A 25,129-nucleotide genomic window follows, 5' to 3' on the forward strand; every position below is an offset into this window, starting at 1 on the left:
GGCCTCCCAAAGTGCTGGGATTACAGGCATGAGCCACTGTGCCCAGCCCCTTGTGGAGGTTCTGAGGGAGAAAACGTCCCATGCTTTTCTCCTGGTTTGCAGTGGTCACCGGCAGTCTCTGGCATTCCTTAGCTTGTATATGTGCCCTCCCATCTGTGTCACCATCTTCATGTCTCCTGCTGTGTCTCTGAGTATCCTCTAGTAGTCTTATATAAATGGCAGTCACTGAATTTAGGACCCATCCCAAATTAATTTGGGAGGACACTCTTCAACCCATTACATCAAGAAACAAGCAGGGTACAGGTACAGTGGCTCATACCTGTAATCTCAGCACTTTGGGAGACCAAGGCAGGCAGATCACTTGATCTCAGGAGTTCAAGACCAGCCTGGGCAGCATAGCAAGATCCCATCTCTACAAAAAATACCCAAAATTAGCCGGCATGGTGGCGTACACCTGTGGTCCCAGCTGCTTGGAGGCTGAGGCGGGAGGATCGCCTGAGTGCAGGAGGTCAAGGCTGCAGTGAGCCATCATCATGCTACTGTACTTCAACATGGGTGACAGAGTGAGACCCTGTCTCAAAAAATATATAACAATAAGGGTGGCCAAGCCGTAAGATGTCCACCATGGGGTAGCGGGAGAGACCTGCGCAAGGCCCCACAGGGCGGTCCTGAGGGTCTCCAGCCTTCATGCTCTTACCTCCTTTCCCTCCCCAGCCATTGGGCTGTTTGCGTCCATGGCTGCGGTGCTCCTAGGTGGGGTCCGGGCATCCAGGTTGCTCTTCCAGAGGCTCCTGTGGGATGTGGTGCGATCGCCCATCAGCTTCTTTGAGCGGACACCCATTGGCAACCTGCTGAACCGCTTCTCCAAGGAGACAGACACGGTTGATGTGGACATTCCAGACAAACTCCGCTCCCTGCTGATGTATGCCTTCGGTCTCCTGGAGGTCAGCCTGGTGGTGGCAGTGACTACTCCACTGGCCATCGTGGCCATCCTGCCACTCTTTCTCCTCTACGCTGGGTTTCAGGTATGGAGAGGTCAGGGAGCCTTCTGGGACCAGCTGAGATCAACTCAGCCAGTCCCCTGTCTCTGGGGAAGACTCCACATATGAGGTTTCACCCAGCTGGACATCTAGGGGATGTTCCTAGAATTCCCAGGGACAGAGACACTACAGTCTTTCTGATATCTCCACTAGTCTCTGTCTCTAAATGTTCACATCAAAGTTCTCTTTCTTTAGAGAGACAGAATCTTGCTCTCCTGAAATGCAATAGGTTATCATAGCTCACTGCAGCCTTGAACTCCTGGGCTTAAGTGATCCTCCTACCTCAGCCTCTCCAGTAGCTGGGACTACAGGCAGTGCCACGATGCCTGGATAATTTTTAAATTTATTTTTTTTAAGACACGTGTCTCGCTGTGTTGCCCAGGTTGGTCTCAAATTCCCAGCCTCAAGTGATCCTCCCACTTTGGCCTCCCAAAGTTCTGGGATTATAAGGCATGAGTCACTGTGCCTCATGGTGCAGTTAAATATTAAGGGCCAGAGTTCTTCATGTGTAATGTTTTTATCCTGCTGTAATTTCTTCCTCTCCAATTATCTGGAAGCCAAAGAGTCATTGCAAGTTCTCAAAGGCTGTTATATAAAGCTAGATTCTTTCCATTGCTGGGATCAGAGACCAGCTAAAATTAGCTTAACCAGAAGAACAGAATTTAATGGCTTACATTTCCTAGGGGGCATGGGCCCAGCTGTCATCAGGACACAGTGACTCTCTCCATATCTTCACCCAGTGCTTCTCAAAGTGTGGCCCCTGGACCAGCAGTAGTATCACCTGGGGACTAGTTAGCAATGTACGTTCTTAGGGCTCAGCCCAAGACTGCTGACTCAGATACTATGTGGTTCGGCCCATGAATCTAGGTTTTAATTAATCCTCCAAGTAATTCTGATGCACACAAATGTTTAGGAACCACTGGCTTACCTCTGTTTGGTCTAATTTTGTATATGCTCTCTTTCCGGGGCAGGTCTGATGGCCACTAGCCATCATATCATCTCACCTTAGCAACTCAACATGCAAAAAACATTTCTCCAGCTCAGTAGTCATATATTAATCCCAGGGAAGGTTCTGATTGGCCCTTTGTGGATCATGTGTCCATCTCTGAACTCATCACAGTAACTGAATGGATAGTAGACTCTGATAGGCTAGGATGCATCATGTGACCATCTCTCTGATCAGATCCCATGATTGACAGCACCTCAACCCAGCCCTTTCCTACAGGAAACCAGAAGTAGAGCAGAAGAAAACATGGTAGTCAGATAAAAACCACGGCTAGGGCTAGGCATGGTGGCTCACACCTCTAATCACAGCACTTTGAGAGGCTGAGGTGGGCGGATCACTTGAGGTCAGGAGTTCGAGACCAGCATGGTCAACATGGCAAAACCCCGTCTCTACTAAAAATACAAAAAATTAGCCAGGACGGTGGTGCATGCTTGTAATCCCACCTTCTTGGGAAGCTGAGGCGGGAGGATTGCTTGAGCCCGGGAGGCAGAGGTTGCAGCAAGCTGAGATTGTGCCACTGTACTCCAGCCTGGGCGACAGAGTGAGACTCCATCTCAAAAAACAAAAACCAAAACCCATGGTTACGACGTCCCCGACAACTGTCCCAGGTCTTCTCTAAGTTCACTTGACTCCGAGGATGGGCTGTTTCTGTCTCAAGCTTTGTAGTCAAGAGAAATCCAGGCTCTGTCACTTACTGTGGCTCTCAGGACAGCTGCTGAATCCCCCGAGCCTCGGATGTTCTCACCACTAACTGGTGAATGACGCGAATGCTCACTCTGCAATGAATGAGACACTGTGTAAAAAGCCTGGCACACACAGTTGGGTGTTCAGCAAATTCAGTTCCTCCCTGCCTGCCTGTCTGCTAGCTGCACCCAACCTGCAGCTGCAAACCAAATAACACGTTTCCTGTGCATCACCTGGCACGTAACCCTTGGGTTACATGAGTGAAACTGACTTGGCCAACTGCCTTCACTGCCCCTTACAGTTTTGTTCTCCCAATGACCAGCCCTAAATGAAGTAGTCGACCTCAGTGCTGGGAAGTGAGACACTTAAACTAAATTGGTGGTTTCTCAACCCTGGCTGTCCATTAGAATCATCTGGAAGGCTATTTAAACAGCACCAAAGTCAAGGTGACTTTGCCAGAGATTCTGATTCAGTCATTCTGGGGTGGGGCATTAGAGGTTTTTGAAGCTTCCCAGGTGATTTTCAAAAAAACCATAGAACTCTGATTCTGCAAGGAAATGAGAACCTAGAGAGGTCAAGCAACTAGCCCAAGGTCACACAGCAAGCTGGTAACAGATCCTGGTCTGGACTCCTGTACTTGGGGCTCTTTGTGCTTCTGGAAACTACCTATGTCTGTGGCTTCTCCTCTCCCCTCTCCCATCCATCCTTCTCAGAGCCTGTATGTGGTTAGCTCATGCCAGCTGAGACGCTTGGAGTCAGCCAGCTACTCATCTGTCTGCTCCCACATGGCTGAGACGTTCCAGGGCAGCACAGTGGTCCGGGCGTTCCGAACCCAGGCCCCGTTTGTGGCTCAGAACAATGCTCGCGTAGATGAAAGCCAGAGGATCAGTTTCCCGCGACTGGTGGCTGACAGGTAGGAAGAGCCAGGGCAGAGACGACCTTGTAATTCGTCCACATCCTTAGAGAGTGAGACCTGAGGTCATATTGTATGGCTAGAGAGGTCACCCAGAGAGTCAGGGACATAGTTGAGGCTAGATCCCACAGGCTGTCTGTCGGTTCTCACTGTGGGCAGATGGAACATGACCGAGAGATTCTCAACAGCAGGTGGGCAGGGGGTACAGGAAGAAGCTTCTGTTGCCAGGCAACTGGATCAGCCTCTTTTGCCTTGGTGATAAAGCAGCCATATAAGCATCCTCAGCCATCTTTAGGTACTAAGCAAGAACAAGAACATAAGCTTTAAGCACAAATAGACACAGATTCAAATCCCAGCTCTGCCACTTACCAGCTGGTTGATTTCAGGCAAGCTACATAACCTCTCTGAGCTTCATTTGTCAAACTGGGATCATGCTCATGTAGTGGATATGAGGATTAAATACACTCATAGGTAAGACTTGTAACATGCTTATTGCATGCCTGGCACCGTTCTGAGCAATCTATGTAGATTAATTTATTTAATTCTGCTAACAGTTTTGACAGGCCGAAACTGTTTTATAGATGATAAATCCTAGGCACAGAGAGGTTTGGAAACTTGTTCAAGTTCACCCAGCTGATGCTGGCAGAGCCAGGATTTGGATCCAAGCATTGTGGTACCAGAGTGTGGAGAGGGTTAAGTACAAACTAGGCACTCAATACATGTGAAGTCCTTTTTCCTTTCATCTCGGGTCCCAGCCGAGCTGGGCTGTGTATTAGTCCGTCTTCACACTGCTATAAAGAACTACCTGAGACTGGGTAATTTATAAAGAAAGGAAGGTTTAATTGACTCACAGTTTCACGTGGCTGAGGAGGCCTCAGGAAACTTACAATCATGGTGGAAAGGGAAGCAAGGCACATCTTACATGGCAGCAGGAGAGACAGCGTGCGAGGCAGGAACTGCCACCCCCTTTTATGCCATATGATCTCGTGAGAACTCACTATCATGAGAACAACATGGGGAAAACTGCCCCCACGATCCAGTCACCTCCCACCAGATCCCTCCCTCCACAGGTGGGGATTACAATTGGAGATGAGATGTGGGTGGGGACACAGAGTCAATCCATGGAGGCCACAGGTCAGGGCAGAGGAATGGCAGGTGGACATGGCTTGGCAAATTCCAGGGACAGAAAAGCAGCCACACAGGGAAGCTCTATGGAACACCAATTGTACCCCAAACCCTAAGCTGGGCTCAGTTGAGACAGGACAGTGTCATCGTCCTCTACTCCCTGAGCCTGCTGCGTGGGGCCTTGCATGTGAAGCCCATTGCTGGGACCCCTGTGGGTACAAAGCGGGTGTGATGACCAGTCCTTGTGCCCAGAGAAGCATCTCCCTGCAGATAAGAGTACCAACTCACCCTGCTGTCGCCTCCCTTTGCAGGTGGCTTGCGGCCAATGTGGAGCTCCTGGGGAATGGCCTGGTGTTTGCGGCTGCCACGTGTGCTGTGCTGAGCAAAGCCCACCTCAGCGCCGGCCTCGTGGGCTTCTCTGTCTCTGCTGCCCTCCAGGTACTCCCCATGCCCCCAAACTGGGCTTGAGGGCCAGACAGAGGCAGAGACCGTCAGACCTCTGCTAGTAGGACCTTCGAAGACCCTGTGTCCAAACCACCAAGGTGTCTGGAGTCCCTCCGCCGAGGGACTCAGCTGAGGTGAACTTGCAACCTTGGGCAAAGTCTTTCCTCGTGGAGGCTCAGCGTGCTCCTTGAAAAAACAGGCCAGTAATCCCATCACTTCTGATGCTATAAAGACTAGTTGAGACAAAGCATATCCTGTGGAGGACATTTCTAGTGCATTGTTAACTTTTGTTTTGTTTTGAAGACAGAGTCTCTCTCTTTTACTCAGGCTGGAGTGCAGCGGTGCAATCTCGGCTCACTGCAACCTCTGCCTCCTGGGTTCAAGCGATTCTTATGCCTCAGCCTCCCAAGTTGCTGGAATTACAGGCGTGAGCCACTATGCCTGGCTAATTTTTAATATTTTTAGTAGAGACGGGGTTTGCCATGTTGGCCAGGCTGGTCTCCAACTCCTGAGCTCAACTGATCCACCCACGTTAGCCTGCCAAAGTGCTGGGATTACAGGCATGAGCCACCACACCTGGCCACTTTTTGTTAACTATGAATAACAGTATGTAATGTCAGTTCATGACATCTATGAAAACATATATATATACATTCATAAGCATTTGTTATGGAGGAGGCATTATTCTAAGAGCTCTATACATTTTTGTTCATTTTGGTTTGTTGTTGTTGCTGTTTGAGATAGGATCTCATTTTGTTGCCCAGGCTTGAGTGCAGTGGCATGATCTTGGCTCACTTCAGCCTCCATCTCCAGGCCCAAGGGATTCTCCCACCTCACTTTCCCAATTAGCTGGGCCTATAGGCGTGCACCACCATGCCTGGCTTTTTTTTTTTTTTTTTTTTTTTTGGTAGAAACAGTTTCGCCGTGTTGCCCAACCTGGTCTAGGTTCAAGTGGTCTGCCTGCCTCAGCCTCCCAAAATGCTGAGATTATAGGTGTGAGCCACGATGCCCGGCTGTTTTGTTTTGAGACAAGGTCTCACTCTTTGACCCAGACTGGAGTGCAGTGCTGTGATCACAGCCCACTGCAGCCTCCAACTCCTGGGTTCCAACAATCTTCCCACCTTCGCCTTCAAAAAAGCTGGGATTAGAGGCATGAGCCACTGTGCATGAGAACTTTATAAATATTAACTCACTTAATACTGCCCACAACCCCATCAGAGAGGCACTGTTATTATCCTCATTTTACAGTCAAGGCTGCTAAGCTTCAGGATGAAGTAAGAGGCCGGAACATGTTGGGTGGCGGTGGAGGCATTTTCCTCCTGCATGCAGAAAGGCCTCTCTGAGGAGGTGACTTAGGAGGAAGTGAGGCCTGGGAGTTGAAGGTTCATCCCTGGTGTGTTAGAGGAACAGCAGGAAGGCGGGTGTGGCCAGAGAGGGTGGGTGAAGGCAGGGATGCTGGGAGACAAGGTTGGGGATGGGATGGCAGGACTAGAGCCGGTAATGGTTCACAGGGAGGAGCTTGGAGTGGTTCCAAGTGTCACGGGAAATTGGTGGCCACCGGTTGCTGTGGGGAGGCTATCAGAAAGGAATCAGTGGGCCTGGGTCCTGCTGGGTGTCCTTGGGAGGGCCACACACCCTCTCTGATCCTGTCTCACCTGCATCAAGCCAGTTTGTACAGGCTGATGTCTGAGGGCTGCTTTTCGCTTTGCATGCTCTGGCTCTACTGAAGGAAGGGAGGGACCTGTTGGTTGCATCCAAATCCCAATCCCCTGGGCCTAGGTCCTCAGACTGCCGCATCCCTGCCTCCCTTCTTTACTCCCCTGGGTCTGGCCTCCCAGCAAAGGTTGGGAAACCAGCAGGGCTGTTGCAAGCCCTCAAGTGGCCTTCCCGAACCCAGCCAGAGATGCTTTCTTGCACCAGGTGACCCAGACGCTGCAGTGGGTTGTTCGCAACTGGACAGACCTAGAGAACAGCATCGTGTCAGTGGAGCGGATGCAGGACTATGCCTGGACGCCCAAGGAGGTGATGGGCGGGAGGTGGCGAGGGGGTCCCAGCAGGGACATACTGTTGGCGGTGGGGGGCAGCAACGGGTCCCTATTGACATCTGCTCCAGGCTTTGGAGTTTGTACCCTCTTCTCCCCTGACTCAACCCCTACCTCTATAGGTCAGAGTCACAGACAGGGCGGCAGCAGTGGTTAGGAGCATAAGGTCTGGAGCCAGGCCAAATCTTGGTTCCTTTGCTTCTGAGCTTGAGGAAAGCAGGTCACCTATGGGAGTGGCGGGGGACCATGAGGAACAGCATTGCAACAGCAGCATAGCTGCAACACGATAGTAACACAACGGCAATATTCCAGAACATGACAGTAACACGACAGCAATGTAATAGTAACCTAACAGCAACATAACCACAATATTACAGTACCAGAACAGCAACATAGCAGTGTAATCGTAATATAACAGAGACATGATAGTAACATGATGGTAACATTCCGGCAACACAACCACAACATAGCAATGCAATAGTAACATAATAGCAACATTTTAGTAACATGATAGAAACCGAACAGCAACATGGCAACGTAATAGAAACACAACAGCAACATCATAACAGGACAGCAACATCGCAGCAACATGGCTTTAATATAGTAACAGAAGAGCAACACGGCAATGTAACAGTAACAAAACAGCGACATTATAGTAGCATTATAAGGACAGAACAGCAACATAGCAATGCAACGGTAACAAAACAGCAACATGATATAGTGTGATAGCAACATAACAGTAACATTACAGTAACAGAACAGGGAAGAACTGATTGATGAATAGGGTAGAAGAAATGATAAGAGATGGATGGATGGATGGATGGATGGATGGATGGATGGATGGATGGATGGATGGATGCAATGGGGTGGAAGAATGAGAGATGGAGGGATGGGATTGGAGATGGATGGGCAGACAGACGGACGGATGGATGGATGGGTGGGATGGGGTGGAAAAAGGATAAGAGATGGATGGATAGGATGGGGTGGAAGAACAGCAGTATAGCAGTAATAGTAACATAACAGCATTGAGTTTACTGGGAGGATCAAATGAGATCCTGCAAATAAATGATTTAGTAGAGTCTCTGGTCCATTGCAAACACTCAATACATGTCCACTGCTCTTATTAACCCTATTTCCCAGATTGGAAAACGAAGACTCAAGAGGGTAGAATGATCTGTTCAAGGTGACAGGAATAGCAAAAGGCAGCATTGGTCTTCCTACTGCACCGCCATGTCCTTTCACAAAGACAGAGAGAAATGTCTGCTCCCATTATAGAAAAAGAGATGATTTTATAATAAACAGTGGCTAACAATAACAATAAAATAGACTAAAAGTAGCCACCACCATCTGTTTTTAGCATTGACATAGTCCATGCCCTCTCTTGTTGGATTCCCATAACCACCCTGTAAAATTGCAATACGTATGTCCATTTTGCAGAAGAGAAAACTGAAGCTGAGAAAGGTGGGCCATCTTGTGCGAAGTCTTAGAGGAAGGCTCCTCTGACTCAGTTTCCCCTCCTGCTCCAGGCTCCCTGGAGGCTGCCCACATGTGCAGCTCAGCCCCCCTGGCCTCATGGCGGGCAGATTGAGTTCCGGGACTTTGGGCTAAGATACCGACCTGAGCTCCCGCTGGCTGTGCAGGGCGTGTCCTTCAAGATCCACGCAGGAGAGAAGGTGAGTGGCTCTCTCACAATGTCCTCTTCATGGAGTTCAGGCCAAAGGACTCCAGGGGCAAGGCCCTAAACCCTGGGCACCAGCTACCTTCACAATGTCCCCACCTCAGGTCCCCTAGCTTTCAGACCCATTGCCCCCTAAAGCGAATTCCTCGCCTTCCCCAAACCTGCTTCCGTCTGGTGACTGCCTCATCCACCGTGGTGTCCCCAGATGAGGAAGCAACTCCCTGACTTCCTTCTTCCTCTAATGTTAACCCAGCTCCTGATATGTGCTGAGCAGTGTGTTAAATGCTCCAAGTACATTTTCCAGTTTGCACAAATGGGGTATTTGCTTTGGGGTGGGAGACGTTGGGAAAAGCACTTCATAGCTCAGTCTCAGTTTTCCCATCTGTAAATTGGGACTGGTAATATTGATCTTTGAGTTGTTGTGAAGTTTAACACATAGAACATGCTTAGCTCATGGAAAGTGCTCCAGAAATGTTTACTAATGTTTTTATTATTTGCATTTTCACTCTCACAACAACCCCATAAGGGAGGTGCTAGTACTATCCCATTTTACAGATGCCTCATCAAGCCCCTTCACTGATCCCTTTCCTCCCTCTCTCTGAACCTACAGAGCTTTCCTCCCTGTCCCCTCCTTGTCCCCTAATAAGCAGTGGATCCTGTCTCACCAGCTCCAATCTGCTCTCCTGTGTGATATATATATATATATATATATATATATATTTTTTTTTTTTTTTTTTTTTTTTGAGACAGAGTCTCACTCTGTTGCCCAGGCTGGAGTGCAGTGGTATGATCTTAGCTCACTGCAACCTCCACCTCCCAGATTCAAGCGATTCTCCTGCCTCAGCCTCCTGAGTAGTTGGGATTACAGGTGTGCACCACTATACCTGGCTAATTTTTGTATTTTTAGTAGAGACGGGGTTTCACCATGTTGGCCAGGCTGGTCTCAAACTCCTGACCTCAGTCACCCCCTCAGCCTTCCAAAGTGCTGAGACTACAGGCATGAACCACTGTGCCCAGCCATCCTGACCTTTATCAGCATGAATGACACTGCATGTCATTCCCCTGCTCAAAACCTTCTACTAGTTCCAGCTTCCCTTGGGGTAAAGTCTGAATTCCGGAGCTTGGCATTCAAGGCTCTGCTCACCCCAGGCCCTGCCCATCCCCCCCATCACTCATTGCTCTGCCAGGGCTTAAACAACATTGTGGAGCGGCTGCCTCTTGGCCAGGGGGACACATGGTGCTGTGAGCTCCATGAGCTTCCAGTCCTGGAAACCCACTTAGTGCGGTTCACCTGGAGTGTTCCCCTTCCTTGAACTCCTACTCATCCTTCAAGCTTCCATCCAAGTATCCCTTCCTCCATGAGGTCTTCTCTTATTACCTCTATCAAATCCCAGGCAGCAGGAGCAGCACCACCTTGCTTCCCTGAATTGCCATAGGTCCAGAGCTGATAACAAACAGCATTGTTGGCTGGGTCCCAGCACTTTGGGAGGCCAAGGTCAGTTGATCACTTGAGGTCAGGAGTTTTGAGACCAGCCTGGCCAACATGGTGTTAACACCGTCTCTACTAAAAATACAAAAATTAGCCAAGCGTGGTGGCGGGCACCTGTGGTCCCAGCTACTTGGGAGGCTGAAGCAGGACAACTGCTTGACCCTGGGAGGTGGAGGTTGCAGTGAACCGAAATCGCACCACTGAACTCCAGCCTGGGTGACAGAGCAAGACTCTATCTCAAAAATAAGTAAGTAAATAAATAAAATAAATAGCATTGTTCATCACACTGTATTACATTTACTCAACTGCACTCTTTCCTAGACCAGATGGTGGGCACACTGGAGCAAGGACTCTTTAATTTCTATACTTCCAGGGCCTAAACATGCGCCTGGCATACAGTGAGGTGACCCACATGTTTCATTCATGAATTAAGCAAATAATGTTGAACCCACAGCATGTGTCAGACACTGAGGATGCAACAGTAGCAAGAGAGAGAGGGATGAAGGGTGGATAACAGAATGGGAGATGGATAAGAGAATGAACACATGGATAGGATGGAGGATGAATGGAGGGATGGATGAGTGAAGGATGGACTGGATGGATGGATGGGAGAAAAAATAAATGAATGAAAGGATTAGTGAATTGATGGATGAATAGGGAAGAAGAAATGAGAGATGGATAGACAGATGAATGGATGGATGCATGGAATGGGATGGAAGAATGAGAGATGGAGGGATGGGATTGAGGAGGGATGATGGATGGATGGATGGATGGGTGGGTGGGTGGGTGGATGGGGAATGGGGTGGAAAACAGGATAAGAGATGGATGGATGGATGGATGGACGGACAGACAGATGGACGGGATGCAGTGGAAGAAAGGACAAGAGATGATGGAGAGGTGTAAATAGAAGGATGAGGAAAGATGGAGGAACTGAAGGAAGGGTGGGGAGAAAGATGGGAGAGAGACATCGGGATAAGGGGAAGATAGAGAAGAACGCCGATGGAAGACTGGATGGACTGATGGGTGGATATATAGAAAGGTAGACAGATGGAAAGAGAGAGAGATGGAAGATGGACCTTTACACAATGAGGGATGGACAGACAGATCTCGGGTACAGTGGAAACATCTCCCCAATAAATGCCCAGGAGCCCTCTGGTCAGAGCAGGCCTTTCCTCCCAACCCCGGGCAGGTGGGCATCGTTGGCAGGACAGGGGCCGGGAAGTCCTCCCTGGCCAGTGGGCTGCTGCGGCTCCAGGAGGCAGCTGAGGGCGGGATCTGGATCGACGGGGTCCCCATTGCCCACGTGGGGCTGCACACACTGCGCTCCAGGATCAGCATCATCCCCCAGGTGAGGATGGTGGAAGGGTGGGCAAAGGTGGGAGGCATGGTGGGGCCCTGCTCTGACCCACTGCCCCTCCCCCACAGGACCCCATCCTGTTCCCTGGCTCTCTACGGATGAACCTTGACCTGCTGCAGGAGCACTCGGACGAGGCTATCTGGGCAGCCCTGGAGACTGTGCAGCTCAAAGCCTTGGTGGCCAGCCTGCCCGGCCAGTTGCAGTACAAGTGTGCCGACCGAGGCGAGGACCTGAGGTATGGTCATCCCACTGTAGCCAGAACCTGCAGGCGGGAGAGGAAGGGATGGCAGTGCCTTCCCCAGTAGGATTATCACTCTGTTAATAACCACGTGTCTTATCTGCAATTTCAAGCTCTGACACAGTCTCTGAATACTAAGATTTCCCCCCCTAAATTAAATTAGCCTTCTATATTTATTTGGTGGCAAAACCCAACCTCAACTGACACAGGGCTACTGATAGCCTTTATTACTCTTGCTCAGTATTTATTTTGCTATGAAAATATTGTTTGATAGTGGGTGGTAACCCCACCACTCACTGGGGCTATAAGCAACACAGGAATTTTTTTTTTTTTTGGTAAATGTGAAGTGTGGGCTGGGTGCAGTGACTCATGCCTGTAATCCCAGCACTTTGGGAGGCTGAGGGAGGAGGATTTCTTGAGTCCAAGAGTTCGAGACTAGTCTGGGCAACATAGCAAGAGCTTATCTCTATGGAACACAGTATTGGCCGGGTATGGTGGTACGCGCCTGTAGTCCTAGTTACTTGGGAGACTGAGGTGGGAGGAAAACTTGAGCCAGGGAGGCGAAGGTTGCAGTGAGCCGATATTGCGCCTCTGCACTCCAGCCTGGGCTCCATCTCAACAACAACAAAAAGTTGTGTGGAAAAATACACACAAAATTTACTATCTCAAATTTTTTTTTTTTTTTTTTTTTGACACAGGGTCTGGCTCTGTCATCCAGGCTGGAGTGCAGTGGTGAGGTCTCAGCTCCCCGCAACCTCCACCTCCCAGGCTCAAGCGTTCCTCCCACCTCAGCCTCCCGAGTAGCTGGGATTACAGGTGTGAGCCGCCACGGCCAGCTAATCTTTTTATTTTTTGTAGAGACAGGGTTTCACCATGTTGCCCAGGCTGCACTTGAACTTGCATAGGCCTCCCAAAGTGCTGGGATTACAGGTGTGAGCTGCCACGCTGGGCCCATCTCACTCATTTTTCAGTGTATAGTTTCTATAGTGTTAGGTACATTCACACTGTTACGTAACAAAACTAAAACTCTGTTCCCATGCAACCCTAACCCTCCTTGTCCCCCTCCCCCAGCCCCTGGTCACCAGCATTCTTTCTGTCTCTATGAGTGTGACTACTCTAGACCCTGCATAGAAGCAGAATCACAGTATCTGTCCTTTTGTGACTGGCTTATTTCACATAGCATGATGTCCTCAAGGTTCATCCGCACTGTAGCATGTGTCAGATTCTCTACCTTTTTAAGGCTGGATAACTTTCCACTCCATGGATAGACCACATTTTGCTTATCCATTTATCTGCCAGTAGATATCCAGGCTGTTTCCACCTCTTGGCCATTTTGAATAATGCCACTATGAACATAGGTGTACAGGTACATGCCTTTTAAAAAAACAAGGTAGCCGGGCATGGTGGCTCACACCTGTAATCCCAGCACTATGGGAAGCGGAGGCAGGTGGGTCACCTGAGGTCAGAAGTTTGAGACTAACCTGACCAATATGGTGAAGCCCTGTCTCTACTAAAAATCCAAAAATTAGCCAGGTGTGGTGGTGCATGCCTGTAATCCCAGGCACTCGGGAGGCTGAGACACTGAGAATTGCTTGAACCGGGGGGGCAGAAGTTGCACTGAGCTGAGATGGTGCTACATACAGAAGTCCAGCTTGGGTGACAGAGCAAGACTCTGTCTCAAAACCCCCCAAAAAACCAAACCAAACCAAGGTGTTCTGGGTTTATAAACCCCTCTGACCCTGAGGGTGTCAGAAGTGCTTGTGGTAGCAAATAATTTCAAGCACTAGAAAAGCAGCATTCCTTGGTGGGTGAGAGTATACACAGCTGACAGACTGCCTGGGCTCAAATCCAGGCCCCCCCAGCTGTAGGATCTTGGGCAACTTACTTATCTCCTGTGCCTCAGTTTCCTCATCTGTAAAGTGGGAGTAATAGCACCTACCTACCTTGCAAGGATTGAATTATATGCACAAAGTTGTTGAAACAGTAGCAGGCATAGAGGAAACAGTAAATACTCATTTTAGTCCTGAGTCATACTCCTGATAACGTCATTTCACAGAGTTGGAATTGGAGGCCTGGGGCTTGCCTGGGGTCACACAGCTTATAAGTAGTGAGGTCCGGACAAAACCCAGGCACTCTAACGCCTGCATGACCATAGTAGGTTCTAATCATCTAAAGGGACACTGTTTCATGGAAGGGCTTACGGTGCAAGACAGACATGCTGGGGCCCCAGAGACCACTTCCCACCTGAGTCAGGGGCTCACCGGCCTCACGACCTGGAATCTCAACTTCTCCACCTGTAATGAGAGGGTGCTACTTCGTGCCCAGGGCTTACTCTGTGACAACCCCACACACTTTTATGTGCCGTGTCTTCACAATTCAATGAGGACGGATCCATTAGGAGCGCAGACTCTGGGGTCAGAGGACTTGGGTTCAAATTATGGACCCACCTGGAGACCCGCCTTGAGACCTTGGTCAAGCCACTGAGCTTCTGTGTATGTGTCCTCCTCCCTCCAAAGAGGAGAACAATAATATCTACTTTGTGGACATTATGAGGATTGAGTCAATATATATACAAGCACTTAGAATGTGTTTGGCACAAGGTGAAGACATAGAACTAGAAACAGCCATGAACAGGCCAGGCGTGGTGGATCATGCCTGGAATCCCACCCAGGTGTTGTGCACTCTGCATTTAAGGCCCACTCAACACCAACCTTGAATGTCTTAGGAAGACTGTACATTTGATTCTTGAAGCAGTGGGGAGTCATTGTAGGTTCGTTTGCAAGGGCATGACTGAAGTCAAAGCTGTGCTTTCGCTGATGAAGGAAATGTAAATTAGTACTGTCACTATGGAAAATAGTATGAGGATTTCTCAAAAAACCTAGAAATAGAACTACTAGGGAGCAGTGGCTCACGCCTGTAATCCCAGCACTTTGGGAGACCAAGGTGGGTGGATCACCTGAGGTCAGGAGTTTGAGACCAGCCAGACCAACATGGTGAAACCCCATCTCTACTTAAAAAATACAAAAAATTAGCCGGGTATGGTGGCGCATGACTGTAATTCCAGCTACTTGGGAGGCTGAGGCAGAAAAATCGCTTGAACCGGGAGGTGGAGGTTGCAGTGAGCTGAGATCATGCCGTTAAACGCCAGCCTGGGTGACAGAGCAAGACTCCATCTTAAAAAAAATAAAAAGAAAAAAAGAAAAAAGAAAAGAAAAGAAAAAAAAGACATAGCCATAAACAGAAAAAAGAAAGTAGCCATTTCACAGGTGGGAATCTGAGGCACAAAGGGTTTGAATGACCTGCCTACAGTCAGCCTGCTCAAAGACGGCAGGAAGGGGCCGCAGACCCCATGTGTGGGGAAGCCTGAACGCAGGACCTCGCTCCTGCACTGTTTCAGGGACCTGTTTCTGGGCACACCTACACATGCCCACACACACACATCCCACCTAATTGTCCCAATCGTTCCCAGCGTGGGCCAGAAACAGCTCCTGTGTCTGGCACGTGCCCTTCTCCGGAAGACCCAGATCCTCATCCTGGACGAGGCTACGGCCGCCGTGGACCCGGGCACGGAGCTGCAGATGCAGGCCACGCTCGGGAGCTGGTTTGCACAGTGCACTGTGCTGCTCATCGCGCACCGCCTGCGCTCCGTGATGGACTGTGCCCGGTAAGGCCCCCGCCCTGGCCGGCCCTCACAGCAGCCCTGCAGCGGTGGGGGAAGTGAGCGGAGGCAGTCCCGGTTAGAGCTGGAAGGGCCCTGAATGGGGCCAGAGTGGGAGCGATGCCCGGGAACACATGCCAAGCGGGAAGGCTGGCCAAGGACATGCGCCCAGCACACGCCTCCAACCCAGCTGTGAGGGCCAGGGAGCTGCACGGAAAGCAGGACTTCTATGGAGAAAACCTCAGTGCAGACACACTGGGCTCTCACAGCTGCCGAGAGCCTGGGCTGGTGTCCAAAGAGCCTCTTTGTCTCCCTCTCCCTCACAGGGTTCTGGTCATGGACAAGGGGCAGGTGGCAGAGAGCGGCAGTCCGGCCCAGCTGCTGGCCCAGAAGGGCCTGTTCTACAGGCTGGCCCAGGAGTCAGGCCTGGTCTGACCCAAGACCCTCACCTGTACCCCCGTCGGGCCAACCCGCAGAGCCTGCAGTGCTGGAGATGGAAGTGACCCGGTGTCATTGATAGCTCCACGCGACGTTCAGTCTAGACCCGTGTTTGCTCTCTGGTCTGGGAGGAAAATGGCAGAGAAAGTGGCGGATTATCACGGAGCATCAGAGCCGGAAGGACCCAGCAATACACAGGTCTGCCTGGGAAGGGCCCATCTCGCCCTGTCCACCCTGCAGCCCACGTCAACAGTGACTCTCAGCCCCCCTGTACCCTGGACTCACGTCGGGGACTCAAGCACATGCCCAGGCTCCCCGCTAGACCCTTAAATCAGAATCCCTGGGACGGGGGACTGCCATGCTGTGTGTACTTTTTGGAAATTAACACTTTTGTTTTGGGATAATCCCAGACTCACATGCAGTTAAAGAAACAATAATACAGATTTGTGTACTTGCTACCCTGTTTCTCCCAATGGTAACATCTTGCAAAACTCTAGTATAGAGCATCACGGCCAGGGCATTGACATTGACACAACAATCTTGCTCGATTTCCCGTTTTACTTGTACTCGTGTGTGTGTGTGTGTGTATTTTGTCCCGTGCAGTTTTATCACACATGCAGGCTCATGAATCCACAGTATGGTGAGGATACGGAATAGCCACCACCATTTTCTGACCACACCTCGGCCTCCCAAAGTGCTGGGATTACACGCATGAGCCACCGCGCCCAGCCTCCTCACACCTGTTTCTGAAAGTGGTCAGACTATTAATGCTGGACTCACCAAACCAGCTTCAGGCACCAGAAAAGAGAAACGAAGTCTAAAGTAGCTCAGCTTAAGGCCACACATAGATCGCTGGGAAGGGCAGCGTGAGACCTCAGACACCTCCCTTGATCCTAACTTTATGCTCGCCAGGGAGTCTCAGCAGCAAGGATAACATAATACGTGGATATGTGTTCGTGGAAGCAGAGAAAGCAATCCCCCAGGCTTTCTGAACTTTACTGACACGTGGGGCCAGACAGTGCTGTGCTGTGGGGACACGTCCTGCACATCGTAGGACACTCAGCAGCGGCCCTGGTCTCTTCTTCACTAGACGCCAGTAACATCCTCCCTCTACCACCACCAGACTTGTGACAAAGTATCTTCAGACACTGCCATACGTCCCCAGAGGGGTCAAACCACCTGGTTGGGCCGGGCGCGGTGGCTCCCAGCGCTTTGGGAGTCCGAGGCAGGTGAATCACTTGAGGTCAGGAGTTCCAAACCAGCCTGGCCAACATGGTGAAACCCTGGCTCTGCCAAACATACAAAAATTAGCCAGGCGTGGTGGTGGGCGCCTATAATCCCAGCTATTCCAGAGGCTGAGGCGGGAGAATTGCCTGAACCCAGGCAGAGAAGGTTGCAATGAGCCGAGATCACACCACTGCACTCCAGCCTGGGTGACAGAGCGAGACTGTTCGTAAAAACCCCAAACAAAAAGACCCACTTGGTTGAAAATCCCCGGTCTAACCTGCCCCACTGCCATCCATCATCCACAGATACTCGGGCAGTGGCTTTGCCGGTGTCAAGGGTGACGGGACAAGGACGCCACATTTTCTTAAGGACACAGAGCCAGCTCTATCAGGTCATGGGACTTTCTGATGCCCATCCTGACAGAGGGTTCTGTGATGCCCCTTTTGGCCTGGAGTAAACTAAATCTAGATCTAATTGCAGCTTCCACCACCTTCAATGTGAGGCAGGGAGTCTGCAGTCTTCGCCTGCCCCTAGTCATGCCTGCAGCGCTGTGGACCCACTACCTATGTCTAGCTCCATTTCACAGGTGAGGAAACTGAGGCTCAAGGGCTTGACATGACTTGCCAAGGTGACCCAGTAAGGATAGAGTGGGGATCTACTTCTGGGTCTAATACGAAAGTCACTGCACAGGGCACCTTTGTCCTTTAGAGAATGGAAGGGCAGATGCAGCCCGTCTTTTCTCTGCCTGGAGCTGAGCCACCTGACTGCCTTGCAGAGTGACCCCAGGCAGGGACTGTCACGTGGACATTTGGCAAACCCAGCCTGGGATGACCCAGGGTCACCAGATCCTGTTTCCTAGGCTGCGTGCCAGGGAGCAGAGGGTGGGCCACAGGCGGCCGGCACGTGGGAACCAGCACCTGCCAGCCTGCTAATGAGGCTGCTGTTGGGCCCATACCACAGCAGCCTGGAGATGTGCCAGCAGGGATGCCCAGGCCATTAATACCCCTGCCATGGGCTCCTGCCAGCAGGGCCTGGCTGGTGGGTGGAACACGAATTCCATCCAGCAGGGCTGCAGACCTCCTCTCTGGTCAGTGCCTGCACCTGGTAGACTCTCTAAAACTCACCACTGTCCACCTCGCCACTGCTAACACGTAACTACATGTACCTGACACTGCTCTAAATGCCCGCCAGCCACACACTCATTCAGTGGACCAGAGGAGGAAGCCGCCTCACTGGGCCCCTTACTGAACACTTGGATGAGGAAGGTACTACCATCAGGCCCTTTTGACAGATGAGAAAACAGAATGAGTGGTGTCTCTGCCTGAGCAGTCTGGCTTCAGAGCCCATGTCCTCACCATCAGGCTACCTTGCCTCTTTTCCTTAAAAAAAAAAATTTTTTTTTTTTTAAGACAGAGTTTCACTGTCTCCTAGGCTGGAGTGCAGGGGCACGATCTTGACTCACTGCAACCTCCACCTCCCAGTTCAAGCAATTCTTGTGCCTCAGCCTCCCAAGCAGATGGAATTTTACAGGCACTTGCCAGCATACCTGGCTAATTTTTGTATTTTTAGTAGAGACAGAATTTCACTATGTTGGCCAGGCTGGTCTCGAACTCCTGACCTCAGGTGATCCACCCGCCTTGGCCTCTCAAAGTGCTGGGATTATAGGCGTGAGTCACTGCGCCCAGCCAATGCATGTTTTCATAAGGTCACTATAGCCACCGGGTTGAGGACACTGTGATTGCGTGTGTGTGTGTGTGTCGCTGGGGGCAAAAGCCTGGAGACCACAGTGGAAGCTGTTACAGGGATGCAGGGAGAAGGTGGGGTGGCTGGGACCAGCAGGGTGGCAATGGGAGGATGGGGAGTGGATAGATTCTGGGTGTTTGGCAGAAAATCAAACAAATTTGCTGTAGGATCTGACGGCGGGTATGAGGACAGATGAACAGGTCAACACTGGGAAGCACCAGCCCCCTCCTTAGACCTCTCTGGCCCGCGGGACCCTTTCCAATGTGCAGAGTTCTACAGTGAGCCCAGGGCCAGCACGTAGTAGGTACAAAACACAGCTTCCTTCCACAGCACTTCCACTCACCTGGATGAGGAGTTATGCCTCCCTCTGCCTCCTCTTCATCAAGGGGATTAAACTTGTACCCAGCCCCGGATTCCACCTGAGCACGCAGCTGCCCCACCCCAAGACACAGGCACAGGTGCATACCACGTGGCGCTCTCAGGGACAGCTTAGGATCTGACCTGGGACTTCAATACTTAGGGTCAGGCTTTGAGATCTAAACATATCTCACATCTACATTAAGATTCCCGCCGGTAGAGCCAACTACCTTTTTGAAAAGGAGCCTCAGCTCGCTCCGTCACCCAGGCTGGAGTGCACTGGCATGATTTCAGCTCACTGCAGCCTTTACCTCCCAGGTTTAAGCAATTCTGTCAGGCTCCCCAGTAGCTGGGACTACAGGCGTGTGCCACCATGCCCAATTAATTTTTGTGTTTTTAGTAGAGACGGGGTTTCACCATGTTGTTCAGGCTGGCCTTGAACTACTGACCTCAGGCAATCCAGCCGCCTCAGCCTCCCTAAGTGCTGGGATTACAGGCGTGAGCCACTGTGCCCAGCCTCAACTACTTCTAATTTAACAAAAACAGTTTTTATGTGCACGGAGTTCCACTAGGTTGCCTAGGCTGGTTTTGAACTCTTGGCCTCAGGCAGGTTGGTTTTGAACTCAACCTCTCAAAGTGCTGGGATTACAGGCATGAGCCACCGCATCTGGCCAATACTGCTAATTCTAATAGTCACAATGTCACCAGGTTTTCACTGGGCACCTTCACACTCCGTGGTTCCTAATGCAAGCCAGTGACTTCATTCCGATGTGAGCCACCATGCCCGGCCGATACTAACTACTCTAATGGTTATGACCTTACTGGCTTTTCACTAGGCAACTTCATGCTCCGCAGTCCCTAACGCAAGCCAACAGTTTAAATGGGGCAAGAGTCACTGCACCCACACACTACTACTCATTCGAATGGTCACCACCTCGCCGGCTCTTCTCTGAGCATCTTTGTACACCACAGTCCCTAGGGCAAGCCAACAATTTCAATCAGGGGACAGGAAGGCTTGAGGGAACAATGGCAGTGCTAGAATGTTCCATTTGCTCATGTACTTGGTGCATGGTTTTAAGTGTGGCAGAAATGGTGTGCTCCCCAAATACAGACATTCCTTACAGCCCAGACGCACTCAGTTCAAAGTTAGAAACCAAACACTCTAGTCTGACTACTCCGCTGTCCCAAACTCGGGAACCACATGAGATAGGAAAGGGAGAAATACTTCTCTTCCACAGGCACCCCTCCATTTCCCAGCTCCCGCAGTGGCTGGGTTGGGGCCATGTGACTCGTTTTGGCCAACGGGCTGTGAGTGGGATTAACTGCGTCAGTTCTGGTTTCAGACAGGGAAGAGTAGGTGAGAGTCGTCCACTCTCCCTTCTCCCGCTGTGGGGACCTGGAAGCCAGCCCTTGGGAGGCCATGTGATAAAACCAGGACAGCCTGGATCACTTGTCACAGGGAAGTCAGCTACCCTAGAGAGGCAGCTGACCCTCATCAAGAACTGCATGAGCAAGAAATAAAGCCTTGCGATCATTTCCCAAGATTTTATGGTGAATTTGTTACTGCAGCACAGCCTTGCCTCTCTGGACTAACATAAAGGGATTTTCAGGCCAGGTGCCTGAATCCCAGCACTTTGGGAGGCTCAGGCAGGAGAATCCCTTGAGCTCAAGAGTTTAAGAACAACCTGGGTAACATAGCAAGACCTTGTCTCTATAAAAAATTTAAAAATGTAATCCCAGCACTTTGGGAGGCCGAGACGGGCGGATCACGAGGTCAGGAGATCGAGACCATCCTGGCTAACATGGTGAAACCCCGTCTCTACTAAAAAAAAAAAATACAAAAAAACTAGCTGGGCGTGGTGGCGGGCGCCTGTAGTCCCAGCTACTCAGGAGGCTGAGGCAGGAGAATGGCGTAAACCCGGGAGGCGGAGCTTGCAGTGAGCTGAGATCCGGCCACTGCACTCCAGCCTAGACGACAGAGCGAGACTCCGTCTCAAAAAAAAAAAAAAAAAAAAATTTAAAAAATTAGCTGGGCATGGTGGCACATGCCTGTAGTCCCAGCTACTCAGGAGGCCGAGGCAGGAAGATTGCTTGAGCCCAGGAGTTTGAGGCTGCAGTGAGCTAGGACTGTGCCACTGCACACCAGCCTGGGCAACAGAGTGAGACCCTGTCTCTAGGGGGGGGGGAAAAAAAAAGGCAGGGGGAGGGCAGGATTTTCAAGGGTCATTCTGGCCAAATGTGATTTCTGCCTCGCCTGTGTCTTAGAACTTGACCGAGGCTACAAGTACCACACACATTGCTGCTCACAGGGTACGTACGATTAGCCTCATCTTACAGACAAAGCAAGTGAGGCACAGAGGCTGAGTGACTTTCCCAGGGTCACCAGAACAGCGAATGACAAGAGCAGGACTCAAGCCAGGATCTGTCTGACCCCAAAGCCGGGACTCCGTCCACCTTGCGGCTGTCCCGCCTTCCCACTAAACCCCATCCGACTAGTGATGTCCAGGACTTGCCCTTTCTGGCAACAGCTCCCACTAGAGGCAACTTGTCAAAAGCAAAGAACAGAAACAGGAGGAAGCCAGATCTTGACCGTGCAGGAGATGGCTGGAACCCTCGCTGAGGCCCCAAAGGAAAGGGAACTACTGTTTAGAAAGAAATAAAATATATAGATATATATATATTTTTTACTGCAAATGTTCACATTTCCAGTTTAAGTCATTACAAAAGGATCCCCCAAAACTTGGTTTATCTAATGCGAAAGAATGGTATAACTTACAAAAAATAAATATATGTGTTTTCACCTAAAAGAAAGATGCTCTCTGGGTTTGAAGTTGGCGATGTAATTCTTAGCAAGTATGAGTCCTGGGGCAGCCGTCAGCTCTGGCTGCTTTCTGGATTTCACTTTGGGCTCCAACGGAGACACATTAAAGAACAGGCTTTAAACGATGCTGCTTCTCCATTTTCTTCCAGGAATACAGAGACCAAAACGATCAAACACAGGACGAGCTCCTCACTATTTCCTGGGAATGTGACTTCTCAGCCCAACACTTCTCTTCCCAAGAAGTTCAAGTTTTGAGACAGTTTTTCTCCCTGGAACAGTACTTAAAGAAAAAAAAAAATCACTGATATTCAAAGATGGGTTCTTTTCGTGTCCTGGAAGAGCATCAATAACTAAACGCCAAGTTCTCCACAATGCTGCCCCCCTGGGGGACTAACCGGATGCCAAGGGAGAGAAAGTCTAAAAAAAAGGAAAAGACTCAAGGGGACGTTTTTTGGTACCCATTGGTAATACTTGGGAGGTACTTCGTGTTCTTTACTTTGAAAGCTTCATAACCATGAGCAGGTACCATGAGAGGGAAAGCAAAGAGGCGGTAAGAAAAAAGAAGAAAAGCAATCAACACTGTAAGCAACCAACAGTGCTTCGGGCAAGGCCCCTAACACGTTTTCTGCTAGGACTGGTCAGCAGCCGTCCAGCTGGCTGCTCACTCTCCATCTCTATTTCTAGTCAATGTCAAATTCCCATGAGGCCATCTCCTTAATATTACCCCCCATCAATCATGGTGGGAACAGTAATAACGGCGTTGATTGTTCTTACAATGTTAAGCAAAAGAAAAAAGCAAGGGAAAGCCTGGAGTGGGGGTGAGTGGGGAGGGGAACCCCAGGTGGAACGCTGGCCCTACGAGACAATCCCCTGGCCCTGCAGTTCCAGGTCCAGGTTATCTGTTAGTCCAACCAGGTCCCTTCCAGGACGACAGGCTTGGGAGTGCAGAGGCTGCCTCTGGCCTGAAGCAAGAACTGGCAGAGCTGGCGCTGGGATGCTGGTTCCCAGCTTCTGAGTACCTGGAAGACCAGATGTTGGCAAGAGGACCATGCAGGGCTCTGGGACACTGCCAAGGGGAGGGAATGATTTTCTCCAGGCCCCTCAACCTCAAAACGGCAGCCCCAAGGAAATGAAGCATTCCGGGTGGACCCAGACAAGGATGTTAGAGGTGATGGGAGCCACAGGCATCTCAAAGACTTGCAGTCCATAGACTTCGGCTGGAGAGATCCGAGGCAGCCAGCTGGATTTGGTCACTAGGATCTTCTATACAACCAATTCCTTCAGAAGTCTGGCTGCCAAAACTCGTCCGCGGGAAGCACCAGGAACACACTTGCATTCCCGGGGGCATGAGGCTGTGTGTGTGTCTCAGGGCACCAGGGGCAAGGGCGAGCATGTTTTGGGCAGCTCGCCTCTCTGTGTCTGTCCCGTGTCTTCACGGCCAGTTCCAGGCAGGGGACTGGATGGCGGTGGCTGCTGCTTTGAGTATGTTTTGGTTGTCTGGGTTTGGTTTTGATTTTTTGGTTTCAGTGTGGGAGTCTTGGTTTCCCAGGGGTACTGACTCCTGCCTGGGTGCGGGCATGTAGGCCCTGCAGTTCTGACCAGATAGGCCAGCTGTGCGGCTCACACCAGGCCGGCGTCTCTGGCCATGTTGTAGAAGAGACCTCTCTGCTGCAGGAGGTCCGACGGGGCGCCGTACTCCTGGATTTCTCCTTTGTCCAAGACGATCACCCTGTAGCGGGAGGGGATACAGACATCAGAGGAAGGAGGGGGGTGAGCACCTCATGCCCCTGCGACAAGTGACCTGGGCAAGTTACTGCTTTGGGTCAGGTCCCTAACACTTACTGCTAGGACTGGTCAGCAGCCTTCCAGCTGGTTGCTCACCCTCCATCTCTATTTCTAGTCAATGTCAAATTCCCATGAGGCCACCTCCTTAATATCTACCCCACATCAATCATGGTGGGAACAGTATTAACAGTGTTGACTGTTCACATTCACTGTTCCATTACATTCAGAGTAAAATAAAAAGATCTTACCATAGTCTACAATAAGGATTGGCAACATTTTTCTGAAAAAGGCCAGACAGCAAATACTTCAGGCTCTGCAGGCCATATGGTTTCTGTTACAACTATGCATCTCTGCTGTATTTATAGTGTGAAAGCTGCCAGAGACAACAGGAAAATGAACAGATGTGGCTGTGTGCCAATAAAACTTTATTCATAAAAACAGGCCAGGGGCCAGATCTACGGCCTGTGGGCCATCGTTGGCTGACCCCTAATATTTTAGGTCCTGTAAGATTTGACACTGCCCACTTCTGTCCTCATTTCTATGTCCTATATTTCAAAAGCACCAACTCAGTATCTGTCACTTAGTAGGTGGTACTCAGTGAACTAGAAACATCATGTCAGCTGGGTGCGGAGACTCACGCCTATAATCCCAGCACTTTGGAAGGCTGAGGCAGGAGGATCGCTTGGGGCCACAGTGAGCTGTGATCCCAACACTGCACTCCAGCCTGGGCGACAGGGTGAGACGCTATCTCAAAAATAAATAAATAAAATGGAAACTCATGTCACCCCCCTGCTTAAAACTTTCCAATGGCTTTACAGGGCTCTTAGAGTAAGTTCCAAGCTTCTCACCGTGCTTACATGCTGCTCTAAGATCTAGCCCCTGCCCTACGTTTCTGGCCTCATCTCCTACCCCTGTCCCCTCAATTCCAGCCTCTAGGTACAACGGCCTCCTCATGCTAGCCTTCAAATTCATTAAGCACATTCATTCAGTTTTACATTCGGCTGTACCGGCTGCCTAGAATATTCTTCCTTTAGATCAAAGGTTGGCAAACTGTGGCTTGCAGGCCAAATCTGACCCCCTGCCT

The 25,129-nt window shown here is 50.5% G+C and overlaps 2 protein-coding genes across 4 annotated transcripts in view; one reads left to right on the forward strand and one right to left on the reverse strand.

Moving 5' to 3' along the window:
- ABCC6 (ATP binding cassette subfamily C member 6) overlaps positions 1-16,678 on the forward strand; it is a 72,802-nt gene extending 56,124 nt beyond the window's left edge. For both annotated transcript variants that reach the window (XM_021931787.2, XM_021931788.2), the window contains exons 23-31: positions 715-1,025; positions 3,444-3,643; positions 5,080-5,206; positions 7,133-7,234; positions 8,781-8,927; positions 11,611-11,769; positions 11,847-12,013; positions 15,486-15,680; positions 16,001-16,678. In XM_021931787.2, the coding sequence (XP_021787479.2) occupies positions 715-1,025; positions 3,444-3,643; positions 5,080-5,206; positions 7,133-7,234; positions 8,781-8,927; positions 11,611-11,769; positions 11,847-12,013; positions 15,486-15,680; positions 16,001-16,109 (1,517 nt within the window). In that variant the 3' untranslated portion in view covers positions 16,110-16,678. The remainder of the gene's footprint in view (positions 1-714; positions 1,026-3,443; positions 3,644-5,079; positions 5,207-7,132; positions 7,235-8,780; positions 8,928-11,610; positions 11,770-11,846; positions 12,014-15,485; positions 15,681-16,000) is intronic.
- Positions 16,679-22,096: 5,418 nt separating this feature from the next.
- Positions 22,097-25,129, reverse strand: part of ABCC1 (ATP binding cassette subfamily C member 1) — a 192,735-nt gene continuing 189,702 nt past the window's right edge. For both annotated transcript variants that reach the window (XM_017953218.3, XM_021931786.2), the window contains one exon: positions 22,097-23,989. In XM_017953218.3, the coding sequence (XP_017808707.2) occupies positions 23,881-23,989 (109 nt within the window). In that variant the 3' untranslated portion in view covers positions 22,097-23,880. The remainder of the gene's footprint in view (positions 23,990-25,129) is intronic.

Source organism: Papio anubis, chromosome 18, assembly GCF_008728515.1.
Source record: "Papio anubis isolate 15944 chromosome 18, Panubis1.0, whole genome shotgun sequence".
NCBI lineage: Eukaryota > Metazoa > Chordata > Mammalia > Primates > Cercopithecidae > Papio > Papio anubis.